At 38.3% G+C, this 13,793-nt stretch overlaps 2 protein-coding genes across 7 annotated transcripts in view; one reads left to right on the plus strand and one right to left on the minus strand.

The window, feature by feature from the left end:
- shroom4 (shroom family member 4) overlaps positions 1–13,793 on the minus strand; it is a 104,178-nt gene that overhangs the window by 71,570 nt on the left and 18,815 nt on the right. The window contains exon 1 of one of the 6 annotated variants that reach the window (XM_028474093.1): positions 8,608–8,691. The exons of 3 other annotated variants lie outside the window; for them this stretch is intronic. The gene's annotated coding sequence lies outside the window, so the exon portion shown is untranslated. Of the gene's footprint in view, positions 1–1,383; positions 1,644–8,607; positions 8,692–13,793 lie in introns of those variants that run through there. 2 more of the 6 variants (XM_028474091.1, XM_028474086.1) reach the window with 2 other exon arrangements.
- On the plus strand, positions 1,334–3,832 carry bmp15 (bone morphogenetic protein 15). Its single transcript, XM_028474095.1, has 2 exons — positions 1,334–1,670; positions 2,797–3,832. The coding sequence occupies exons 1-2, from the start codon at positions 1,334–1,336 to the stop codon at positions 3,774–3,776; spliced, it is 1,317 nt and encodes a 438-aa protein (XP_028329896.1). The 3' UTR covers positions 3,777–3,832.

Here is a 13,793-nt window from a genome sequence, read left to right on the forward strand (position 1 = left end):
TCTTTGAAAACAAAAAATCTAAACAAATCTTTTGCTTCCTATAGTTCTTAGAAATTCCTGAGGCTGTATTTTATTTTCCTCCCAAATCAAAACTTATTTCCTGCTTTCTAAAAAGTTAAATTAAGTCTTTTCCTCACACAAACATTATATTTCTGTGTTAGAGCTTTAAAATGATCATTTATTGTATGGGGCGCTATTGGGCATCATCAAATAAATAGCAACTTTTTGCAACATTTAGCAACAAACAGCATTTCAAAAACTTTTTTGTCATAAAAATATAATGTCAATGTTGAATCTAAATGTTAAATATGAAAGATAAATCTAAATGTTAAATATTAAATCTAAATGTTAAATATTAAATCTAAATGTTAAATATTAAATCTAAATGTTAAATATTAAATCTAAATGTTAAATATTAAATCTGAATGTTAAAATAAAATCTAAATGTTAAAACTAAATGTTAATTGTAAATCTAAAAGTTAAATATTAAATGTAAATATAAATGTTAAATCTAAATGTAAATGTTAAATATTAAATGTTAAATATAAATGTCACGTATGAAACAAACTATTAAGCTAATATCCAAATTCACCATTTGGATTTAACATTTAGATCTAACATTTAGCATTTAGATTGAACATTTAGCATTTAGATTTAATATTTACCATTTAGATTTAACATTGACAATATTTTTTACAAAATTAAAAATATCACAAATTTCAGAAATATTACCGTAAATCTTGTCAAAACTAACAATAAAAATGCACATACGTTTAAATGTTAAACCTAAATGTCACAGGTGAAACTAAATATGTGACATTTAGATTTAGATTTATCATTTATATCTTACATTTAGATTTCAATTTAACACTTAGCATTTAGATTTAATATTTAGATTTAACATTGACAATAATTTTAACAAGATTAAAAATATCACACATTTCAGAAATATTGCTGTAAATTTGGTCAAAAGTAACATTAATAATGCACATTTGTTTTGTGTGAAACCAAATATGTAACTTTGAGATTTAATATTTAGCATTTAGATTAAAAATATGCCAAATTTTACAAATATTGCTGTAAATCTGGTCAAAGGTGACATAAAAAATGTCAAATTTTTTTCAAACGTGGTTTGTTGCAAAAAGTTGCTATTAATTTTAACTATACAATTTGCTCCCCATATTGTGGAGGGCGGTGGGAGTCTTTATAAAGCCATCTTTACGCACGGCTGACGCACGCACACTGACGGAGGGGTTAATTGGGGTCACGGTGAAAGCGGAACATGGTCTCAGTCGGTGGATCTTTCTGAGAGCCGTTTCCCCTCCCAGTTAACATGAGGGCGGCCTGCAGTGAAGCGGGCCTCCTGCGCTTCCTCACCCTCACCTGTCTGCTCTACCTGCTGTGGTTCACCTGTAGCTGCGCCGCCTCTGGCCGCAGACCGGCCTCGCACCGCACGCTGAGGCGCAGCCGCCGGAGCCACCGAGGCTCGCACCACCGGCCGCTGACGGACGAGCAGAAAGCCGACCAGAACCTGCAGTTCATGCTCAGCCTGTACCGCAGCGCGGCCGAGCCCGACGGACGACCCAAGCAACACCGCAAGTTCGGCTCCAACACGGTCCGCCTGCTCAGACCGTCCGCCTCATCCGTCCATTACCTGCCCGCGTCCGGAGGTGAAAGAGCCCGATACAGCACACCTGAACACACGGTGTCCATTAGCCTACCTGTCCACTGTCACCTAGAATTAACTAGCTTTCATCATAACTTCTTAAAAACTAAGATTCTAATCAAGAATAATGTTTAAATTAAAAATTTTAAAGATAAAAAAAAAAAGTTTATTTTATTGTGAAAGAACAGATAAAGGCAACATATGAAGTCCTACTTTACACATCAGCGTCTTATTGAAAGCTAGAGTCTAAATCAAGACAAATGATAAACATTTTAATACTTTTCCAATGATGATACATTTAGAAATTGAAGCATTGCATTCTTTACTATAGTGTCAGTTATCTGCGAAAACGGGCAAGTTATAATTTCTCAAAGTTTTTTATAAAAAAGGTAGTATATCAACAACATTTTTGAATGGGTGTATTTTAAAACAAGTTTAAAAATAATTCCAGCAAGTTCATGATTTAATTTATACAACTTTTTTCAGAAAATTTACATTTGATCTCCTGACATGCCTCTGAGGAAGACTGACCGTTGGCAGACATGTTAGGAGATCAAAGTACATTTGCTGAATAAATGAAACCTATGAAGTATTTCAACCTTTTTTTGTTTTAAGTGTTGATAAATCACCATTTGAAGTGAAACTATCAATTAAAAAAAATCAGGCCAATGTTCAAAACCCATTGAAAACAATTCTGCTGGACACTTTTGGGTCCCGACCCTCAAAGTAAGACCTTGGTTTGTGGGTTATAAAAAGAGTATTAATGTACATTTAAAAGAACAAACGTGTATAAAGATGTTGTTTAAAGCTAAATGGTTCCTTTTCATTTACAAGGTTTCTCTCAAATCAAGAATAAAATCAAGACTTTTTAGGTTTAGGCATCATTTTGAAAGCAAATATACATGCACTGACTTTGTGTCTTGAATAACTAACGCTTGCATTTGTGCTACAATTGTTCCTAATCTGATGATTGTTCAACTTGATAAAGTCTTTAAATTAAAATTAAACACACTGAGAGAAGGTTTTTAATCTGGTCGTTGATGTTTTTAAGCTGGTCTTTGATGTTGGACCTGTCCATGATTGTTGTTTAAAGTAGTTTTTCTTACATCTTCTTGTGCTCGCCTCCTCAGATCACTGCTACACCTTCACAGTGCAGTACAACCTGGACACTCTTCCATCGGAGCGACTCATCCGAGCTTCCTTCATCCACCTCCGTTCCTGCCCCCCAACGGATGCCTCCCAGGCCGTGGACCCGCCCCGCTGCAGGGCTCAGATCACCTCGCTGGGGGCGAAGAGCCTGGTCACTCTAGAGCCACACGAGCGCTGGATCGAGACGGACATCACCACTCATGTCAGCGGTCACTTCCTGCAGGGGAATGGTCCCGGGGAGGCAGCCCACCTGACGCTCACCGCCCAGTATTGGTGCAAAGACCCGGGGCGTCCAGAGGAGGGCAGCAGCCTCTCCTGGTGGCTGCAGCGCGTCCAGGGTAAACAGTGGAACGGTGAACCCCACCTGGAGGTCCCGTCTCTTCTTCTGTACCTGGAGGAGGAGAGGAAGGTGAAGGACTGGATGGGCGACTTGCTTGGAGTCCAAGGAGAAATCATCATGAGGCAGATCGGACGCTGGCACCCGTCCGTTCGGCGACGCCGCTCACAAAACTCTTCATCCCCGGAGTCCAAAGACTTTTCCCTGGATGCTCTGAAAAACGCCCGCTCCTCTTCATCGTTCTCCACCTCCTCCTTTGCCTCCATCATCTCGGACATTCCCCTCTACAAACGCAAAACCGGAACCCCGAAGAACCTCTGCAAGCTGCACTCGTTCCGCCTGTCCTTCGACGAGCTCGGCTTGGGGCACTACTTCATCGCCCCGCCCGTGTACAACCCTCGCTTCTGCCAGGGCGACTGTCCCCGGGTTCTCCACTACGGCTACCACTCGCCCAACCACGCCTTCATTCAGACAGCCATCAATGAACTGGGGATCGGGGACGTCCCCCCTCCATCCTGCGTGCCCTACAAGTACATGCCAATGAGCGTGTTGGTGGTGCACAAGAAGAGGGTGGACTACAGGGAGCTGGAGGACATGGTGGCAGAGTCCTGCACGTGTCGTTAAGACGACCGGCCTGAACAGACTGACGCAGGCAGTTTGGAAGAATCACTAGTTTGATCGAAAGCGTTGGGCGGTGAACCATGAGGAGACGGGGCCGAGCAAGTCGTTGCGGTTCTGATGAAGCACTTTAAAAGCCAGCGGCTGAATTTAGACACGAGTGCTGCGCAGGTGGGAGAATGTTCCTGAACTTTGATCTGTACTCCGACACTCGGAAAGCATTGGTGTTGTACTGGTTGCTGAATTCTTAAAGACTGATTTACACTTGAAGGACAGAACGGTGAAATCTGAAAGGTTTTTAAATCACTTGAAGGATACTTGAACAACTGTGGTGGTGATTTCTTGTAACCTTAATGTTGAACTAAAGTTAGATGTTCATAAACCCTAAATCTATAATAAATAAAAAAAAAAATGTGTATGAATCCATGGTGGCACGGAATCCTGCACCAGTTGGTAGAAGACATCACTCGTTTGGTCTGGAGCTTAAGGCAGCAAACCATGATAAGACCAGGCCAGGGAAGTCTTTGTGGTCTCAGATTACTGCATTTCTTGAAGCACTTTAAAAGACATTCATACTGTTTATACCCTAAAAGCATTGGCGAAGTACACGTTGCTAGATTATTAAGACTAAAACATTCACTTGACAGAACGATGCGATCTGGAAGGTTTTTAAACCTTGATTTGAGTAACTTTGGTGGTCATTTCTTCCTCAAAGGTAGTTTGTGGGCAAGCCTTAAAACAATGAAAATCCTGTAAAAATCCATCCTTAATGAATCTTTGAACCACATCTGTCTGATCTGGCAGAGTTTTCTTTGTTTTTCCTCACTGTCGCTCTATTTTTAAACCTGATCATGGCCAAAGTCTTCACAATGGATTTCTTTATTTTTGAACTTTCTGGGAGGGCGTCCCTTCAGAAGAACTCACCATTCATAGAAACTCATTTTAAAGGAGTTTAGCTGTGTGCGACCTGGATTTATGTGGTTTTGAACGTATTTATAAAGGAGATGAGCTGTTGCTACTGGTCTGTTTTACAAAATGGGAACCAGCAAAGAGGACGATGCTTGAAAGCTGGAGCAGATAAAAGTGTTTGTGGTGGGAAAGAATGCAATTTTTTTTTTTATCACAAGTGCAACTTAATAAAATAAAATGCATATTTTCTAAAAGTAAATTTGTTGAAGTTTTTTTTTCTTTAAAATACATTGTGGGTTTGCTTGCTACACATTAAACTAAACACTTTTTGGTTCTATTCTGTCACATATTGTAGCTATTTTTATTTCAGAAAAAGTTAGGCAATGGATCTGATCTTTAAAGTATTAAAAAAGGACAAATTTAAGGATTTGAACTATAGTTAAATAAGGACTGATTTCTCAAAGAAACTCAATGTTTCTACTATTGATTATAAAGGAGTTTCAATGTATTATTTTTCTATTGTACTAAACACAACAGAATGGAGAGCTGCTCGTGTTTAGCAACATTTATACATATTGAACACAAAGAGAAAAATGTTTTTGAAAAACTTTTTAACTTTAAATCACCAGAAAGTGCACATTTATTAACAGAAATCTGCACAATATGTGCCACTTTTGGCTTTTTCTCCTATAAGGGACAGCATGTGTGAGTGAGTTCTGTAGTGGAGCTTATTTAGGGGAAGGTCTGGGTTAGGATGGACTCAGAAATCCATCCCACTGTGCTGTTCATGCTGTTCCGAGAAGTAGCGAAAGCAGCAACTCCTAAAATTAGTATTTTAATACAAAATAAGCTATAACATGAAAATATATTGATATAGCCGATATTGTAATTTTCTATCAATAACAGAAATCGCGATATATCTTGACTCTCGATATTGCCCAGGCCTACAACACACAAAACAACTTAAAAATATCACACACAACATAAAAACGACCCAAAAAATGTACAAAATGAGAGTAAAATATACAAAATGACAAAAACACACACAAACCCTTTGTTATTTGTTTCCTGTGTTTTTGCTCAGATTGGTCATTTTTGCAAGTGTTGAATGATAATGTGACCTTCGGCTCAGACAATCACATTTTTGTCACATCGCTGTGATAAAAGTTGCTCATCTCTGATTTATATCACCCACAGTGTCAACAACAACAGAAAACTTTCACTAAGCCAAGTAAAATTGACAGCTACGATACAGTGAAGCAGATTGATTGACAGCTAGTGGAAAAACAACTGTTCCACATGGGAGGGATTAAGAATAATGCCATTTAACAGTTTTACACATAGTCTAATAAATATGCTGACTTTGCACATTTTATCCCCATTTATTTTACTACAGGCTTTGATTTCATCTGATTTGAATTGTTTACAATAATATTTAGATATTAATATCTCCTCATCTAAGACAAACATATACATGCAAGAATGCAGGTTAGTTGCTGTATTTGTTGCTATAATTCAGCATATTTTCATCTTTTGCTGTCCAAGTAGATGTTCAATAATCAACATGTGTCTTTCAGCTGGGGTTTGTATTATAAAACTATATAAATCAAATGTATTTTTCCAGGAATGGTAATAAATGTTTTCCCCTTGTAAAATAAGCCATTGATACTTTGCAGGTCTCCTATCCATCACTGATATGTGAGAGTGAATTTCTTCTTTCTTTCAGGTAAAATTAGCCGCCCTTCAAAATAACGTTTGATTTGGACAAAAAACTGAATCTTAAATATTTGCAATTGTGAAGTTTTTGTGGATTGGGGAAAGGCATGTAATAAAATTCACAAAATGTTAAATTAATAGTCATCTAAGGAAACTACAATTCAAATGGTTAATGCGTATATACATCACATCTGTAAAATAAACAAATATAATAATAAAAACTTTCCAGAAACACGTATAAAGTGTGGCTCAAAGGGGACATTGATACGCTGCATGTGGGAACATAGTCAGATACAGTTATTTTGGAAAGAAGTAAAAGATTTGATTGTGAAGATTATTTCAAAACAGGTTTTTTTTAAACCTTATTTTTTTTTTTATTGTTTTAGTAAATCTGAAACTACATTTATTGATTTAAGCAAAAAAAATGTATTGCTCTGACCTGGAAAAGTATCCTGCACTAAGTTCTACTATTGTAAGATGATTAGAAAAGCTAAAGAAGCTATTGTTACAGAAGCAAGAGAACTATTGTTCTTGTTTCTTTTTTGTAATTGCATCTTTATTCTATTTTTATTGTTCTCTATATTAAGGACCATGGATAAACATCTATCTGTAATGGAAGAATTTGTAATTATTGGATTAACATTAGAAATTGAAGAATGAGATGATTATTAGAACAAATTAGAACAACAACTACAGCAGGATGTAGACAGGCAGGTGTGGGTTGGCATGAGGAAGATCACAGGGATGGAGCAGAAAGGAGGAGAACTGCCTGATGGGGATTAGAGTTTGGCTGAGGATCTTAACAGATTTTTCAACAGGTTCCACAGCACCAGCATGCAGTCTCAGCCCTCCCAGTCCAGCCTACTGCTCGTTCCCAGCCACCGATCGTCCTCTCTCCGGCTCAGGTTAAAAGGGAGTTGGATCCACTGAAGCCAAGCAAGGCGGTGAGGCTGATGTTTTTTGACTTCATGAGTACATTCAATACTATCCGTCCTGTGCTGCCAGGGGATGAAGTTGAAGCATCCCTGGTCCAGTAGTGTGTAGACTACCTCTCCCACAGACCACAGTTTGTGCATCTGCAAAGCTGCTTTTCAAACACCATCACACGCAGCACGGGAGCACCACAGGGAACAGTGCTGGCACCGTTTCTTTTCACCATCTACATAGCGGACTTCCAGCACAGCACCAGCAACTGCAGGAATTCTCTATTGACACAGCAGTGGTGGACATGACCAAGGGGAATGAGGAGAAGGAGTACGGGGAAACCATCAAGGAGTTTGTGGATTGGAGTGAGCACAATCATCTCATCCTCAACACCGTGAAAACCAAGGAAGGAGCATGGCTCATCTCCATGGGGGGCACTGAGGTGTAAGTGGTCCCCAGCCACAGCTACCTTGGTGTGCACTTGGATAGCACACTGGACTGGAAGAGCCACGCGGAGTCTGTGTACCTTAAAAGGCAGAGTCGGTTGTGTATTTTAGGCGGCTCCGGTTATTTAACATCTGTCCACTTTTATGGCGGCGCAAGTACACGCAGCAGCCAGGCACACCTCTATCTATCTATCTATCTACTCTGGAACGTGTACCCCACAGTGGTGGCCAGTGCCCTGTTGTTTACTGTAGCTTGCTGGGGAGAGGGTCTTAACACTGCAGATAGGAACAGGCTTAACAAACTTATTAAAGAAGCGGCGTCTGTGGTTGCCACTGAACTACCACCAGTCCTGCAGGTGCCAGAGTGGAGGATACTCACAAAAGTCAAGGCAATCATGAGTAACCCTTCCAAACTCAAGAACTTGCATAAAAGTGTAAGTCGGGGGGCTTCAGAAGGACCATCTTGCTATTAGGTTATTCAATGCACACTGTTAATGATGTCTATGCACTTTTATTTCTTTCTTTTAGAATGATAGATGTATGTATGTGCTGTTTGTGTGAGCTGCTGCAACAGCTTAAGTTCCTAAAAGGGATCAATAAAAGATCTATCTATCTATCTATCTACAATGGGTTGCATAAGTATCCACATCCCTTTAACTTTTCAGCATTTTGCCACGCTATGGACTACAAACATAAATATATTGAGTTGAAATCGTATGTGAAAGACTCACACTAAGTGACACAAAATCGTGAAGTGAAATGACATTTACATATATTATTTTGAACTTTTTTAATAAATAAAAAACTGAAAAGTGAGGTGTACAAAAGTATCTACCACCCACCTGAGTTTTTGGGGTATGTCTCCATCAGTCCTGCATATCTTGAGACTGGAATTTTTGCCCATTCTTCTTTGCAAAACAGCCCAAGCTCAGTTAGAATAAATGGAGAGTGCTCATGAACTGCAGTTTTCAGATCTTTCCACAGATTCTAGATTGGATTTAGGTCTGGACTTTGACTTGGCTATTCTAACACACGTTTTCAACCATTCCATTGTTGCTCTGGCTTTATGTTTAGGGTCGTTGTCTTGCTGGAAGGTGAACCTCTGCCACAGTTTCAAGTTTTTTGCAGACTCCAACGGGTTTTTGTCCAAGATTGCTCTGTATTTGGCCCCATCCATCTTCCCATCAACTCGAACCATCTTCCCTGTCCCTGCTGAAGAAAAGCACCCCCAGAGCATGATGCTACCACCACCATGTTTGACAGTGGGGATGGTATTTTCAGGGTGATATGCAGTGTTACTTTTACGCCAAACATAGCGTTTTGCATTTAGGCCAAAAAGTTCAATTTTGGTCTGATGTGACCAAAGCATCTTCTTCCATCGGTTTGCCATATCCCCAATGTGACTTCTGGCAAACAGAAAGGGACTTCTTATAGTTTCCTTTTAAAAATGCCTTTCTTCTAGCCACTCTTCCATAAAGGCCAGATTAGACTAATAGTTGACCTGTGGACAGGTTCCCCCACCTGAGCTGTTACTCTCTGCAGTTCATCCAGGGTCATCATAGGCTTTTTGGATACAGCTCTGATCAGTGCTCTCCTTGTTCAGTTCAGGAGGACAGCTGTGTCTTGGTAGGTTTGCAGTGATGCCATACTCTTTCCATTTCTAGATGGTGTATTTAACTGTACTTTGATAGATGTTCAAAGCTTTGGAAATCTTTTTATAACCTAACCCAGCTTTTTACTTCTCCACAACTTTATCTCGGACCTGTCTGGTGTGTTCCTTGACCTTTATGATGCTGTCTGCTCCCCAATGGTCTCTGAACAGACCTCTGAGACCATCACAGATCAGCTGTATTTGAACTGAGATTAGATTACACACAGGTGGACTCTTTTAGTCATTAGGTCAACATGTGGCCATTCAGAAATCTTCATAAAACTTATAAAGGCAATTGGTTGCACTAAGAGGAAAGGGGGGGTAGATACTTTTGCACATCCCACTTTTCAGTTTTTTATTTGAAAAAAAAAAGTTCAAAATCATGTATAAACTCCATTTCACTTCACAATTGTGTGTCTTTCACGTAGAATTTCAACTAAATATATTTATGTTTGTGGTCCCTAGCGTGGCAAAATGTTGAAAAGTAAAAGGGGTGCAGATACTTATGCAACCCACTCTATCTATTGACTGTATCTATCTATTAAACATGAAAAAAATCTTCAATAACATATATATGGCAACAAAAGCAAATTAGCCACCATGCTAACCGTGGGGAGAATGTAATGATGTTATTTAGCTGGCTCGTGAGGTGACTCCACTGCTTGGAAAGCCAAGGGTTAAACCAGGGTTTTAAAAACATCACAGTACTTTTTATCTAATGCCTCCCAGAAACTCTTCAGCAATAAATAATAAATACATAATAATAATAATAATAATAATAATAATAAATTGAAGTTCGGAGTCAAACGTAGAATATTTTATAATTTTGAGTAGATTTTTTATGAAGGGTTTGTTGTGTAACTCACAGCTTTAGCCTTTAAAATTCCAGGAATAGTCTCTGTGAGTTCATCTCGACAACTTTTAACCTAAATATGAGGATACTAAGCGTGGTGGGGGAACACAAACATTCCCTTTGACACACTTTTAGGATGGGCGTTGGTCCTTCAACCCTTACACTGTTCCAGCGGCTAGGTTAGCCAAAGAGGAGCCACGTGCTCGTCTCAATGCCACAGCAACAAACACAGAACACAAAGCACTTATTTACCAAACGCCTCAAAGCTCTGGCATCTCTTTAACCCCAGTGTTTTGCACAAGGACACTTCAGCAGCAGATACACAGCTGGCATCAGAGATTGAACAATAACTTTTAGATAGGAGGACAAACATCAGACCGTGAGTCGCCCTAAATACTCTACGTTGTTCTCCACTGAAAAGATAAGACCCAATCAACAACACAGATGTGAACATCAGAGCCACCAAAGGCTTCTTATTTCTAACCATGTTTGTTGATCGATTTATTATGGAAATTAACGACTTTTGTGTAATGAATTAGAAAGCATTATTCTGTATTTTTTCAATTCTGCACATCCGACCAAACTGAAAAGTGAGATAAGCAATAACCAACATTTCTTTACACATGTATTTTAAAATGCACGATAACATACTGTAACAGTGGATACATGCAATCTATTAATAGAGATAAATATAGCAAGAGTTTCTAAATAAATTACAGTATTATTTACATGGATGAAGCTTGTTTTTTTAAATCTTATTTTGTGCTGACACTGGGAGGGGCTCGCCAGATGCCTTCAAGAAATTAAAAATATTTTTAGAACAATGAGCTCATTTTTTCTTATTTTTACTCTTTTTCTGCAACTACACCTAAATTTCTATATTTTAACCTATTTTCAACACTTTTTCTTGCCATATTTTTTCTCCTTTTAATGTATTTCTGCTCCATTACTCCCATTTATGCCACTTCTACATCAAATTTCAATGCTTTTTCTGCACATTTTTTCCACGTTCAAGACATTTTCAGCACTTTTTAACCCTTTCCACCACTTTTCTACCTAATGTCACACATGTTGACCCATTAATGTCACTTTTAACCTCTTTCCACCATAATTCATACTTACTTTTGACTTTCACAATTTGTCATGCCCATTATTTGCCAGATTAAACTAATTGTTCCTACTTTTTTCTGCCATTTTTAAGCCAATATTGACACTTTTAACCCTTTTTTACCACCTTTTCTGGTACTCTAATCATTTACTTTTTATTTTGAGATTGTTCTGTGCATTTTAACTCTTGAGGACAATCACAGCAATAAAGTTACACTTTTGACAATATATCTGACGTCTGCAGCCATTTTTAGGTGCATTCATCGAAAATCAAATCGAAACTCGATATTTCCTCTAAAAAAAATCAAAGATTTTATTTTTTAGGTAAAATCGCCCAGCACTACATTTTCTCCCATGCTTATGTCACACAATGGCAGTGATAGACAATCAATTCTTCCCAAAATCTGCTATTTTCTTCAAATTATTCTCCAAAATTGGTCACAAAATCAAATAAATTGAAAGTGAAGATCCTGCAGGGACTGATATCTGTCACTTATTGGTTTGATATCATCAGTGCCGTACATATTTTATTATGTATTTATACGTGGAAGTACAAACAAGTTAAATTAGTAATTTTCCCGCCTAAAATCTGTGGTCCACTTAAGATAAACTGCTCTGTATTTTGTATTTCTTGCAACGTGGTTTGTTTCAGTAAATCTTATTTTAGAGTTTTCCAGTCAGTTTGATTAAGAACAAAAAGATAAAAAGGTGGCTTTAAATCAGAGGACCATGGCTAATCTATAGGTTCTGACTCCATTTCCTTTTCCTGGCCTTATTGTAACATTCTCTTAAAGTAGGGCCTCATGCCCTCTCACACATACTGGGCTTTAATTCCATGAGCTGGTCAGATGAGGTGATGTCCATCCGTTTGCTTCAATCAAAGTTTAAAGTTCTGTGGCTATGTGCTGGACTCATAAAGTGGCCCAACAGTCACTTCAGTTCACCGTCTGACCCTGATGGACCGACGCTGCTGCGTGATCGAGCGAATACCGGAAAGTAAACACACGCCGCATCACAAACAAGTGTTGGTTCTGACCTTCGCTTTTATCTGTGGTGCCTCGCTCTGACCTGAAGGTTTGATAATCATCCTCAGATGAAGATAGAAAAGCACAGATACGCAGAAAAAGGGAAGCACGAAGTGATGAATGCACGTGTGATTAAAAAACTGCTGGTCGCTGCAGATCAGGGTGAGTCAACCGGTGGGTTGGGACCCAAAAGTGGGTCGCGTTGCAATCACATGCACGTACATAACGTAACTTCTGTGATGAACAAAAACTATTCTGAAATGACGACTGCACTGTTGCAACTACACTGTTGAAATTTGTGCTTTCGTTACAACAATGTTTGTCTTTTATTGGTCAAAAATTACACAATATCGACATGTGACCCACAGAGTAGAGGCATGAAACGGCTCCAAAAAACACAAAATGACTGAAATATACTCAAAATGACAAGAAGAATTCACAAAATTACACCAAAAACTCACAAGATGACTACAAAAATAACAGAAAAATATACAACATAACAAATAATTTACAAAATGACAATAGCAACATACAAGACAACTATAAAAAAATACACAAAATAACAAAAAGCATCAGAAATACTTAAAATGAGAAGAATTCACAAAATTACACAAAAAAAGAAAATAAAAGAAAACTGTACAAGATTATTTAAAAATATACAAAAATAACAATTAAAACATACAAGACAACCCCCAAAAATACACAAAAAATGAAAAACACACAAAACAACAATAAAACAACACATAATTCCTTGTTGTTTCCTGTAGTGATGCTCAGAATATTTAAATGATCTTCAGTAAATCAGGCTTCTGTTTTTTTTACATGTTATAAAGAAAGATTGTTGGAGTAAAAGCAAACACTGTTCAGGCCAGGGTTTATAGATTTAATCTAATTTCAGAAATGCAAAAGTAGTGATGATGGGAGAAACGTTATGAGATAGAAACACTACTCTTCTTTTCTAGTCATTGTTTTCTAGAGTGTAAACCTGTTCAAACGGATGAGTCATGCTTGGACAGTTATTCCAGACTTTGTTCCAGGTTTCCAGGATTGGGCAGGATTCTCATCATGAACAATCTTATGGGAATCATCACAGGAACGTTGTGTAAAGCCCTGGACAACATGAACTAACTCCACACTAAGCTAGGCCTCATTGTTTGGTTTAAAAACAAAGTTCTCGTCTCTGTCAGACTGACTGGAAGTGATGGATTAAACCTGACTGCAGCACTTTGGATCGCTTACTGTTACTGTAACTGTAACCGTTATTGTTACTGTAACTGTAACGTTACTGTTACTGTAACTGTAACGTTACTGTAACTGTTACTGTAACCGTTACTGTAACTGTTACTGTAACTGTTATTGGAACTCACAGATGTTTCAATATGTCCAAGCATA

The sequence above is a fragment of the Gouania willdenowi genome, chromosome 18 (genome assembly GCF_900634775.1).
Source record: "Gouania willdenowi chromosome 18, fGouWil2.1, whole genome shotgun sequence".
Lineage (NCBI taxonomy): Eukaryota > Metazoa > Chordata > Actinopteri > Blenniiformes > Gobiesocidae > Gouania > Gouania willdenowi.

Bases quoted from the DNA above. Each gene is read 5' to 3' on its own strand.
- bmp15 (XM_028474095.1), top strand. From the start codon at position 1,334: ATGAGGGCGGCCTGCAGTGAAGCGGGCCTCCTGCGCTTCCTCACCCTC. The intron at 1,671-2,796 runs GTGAAAGAGCCC...TCGCCTCCTCAG, and splicing joins TTACCTGCCCGCGTCCGGAG to ATCACTGCTACACCTTCACA.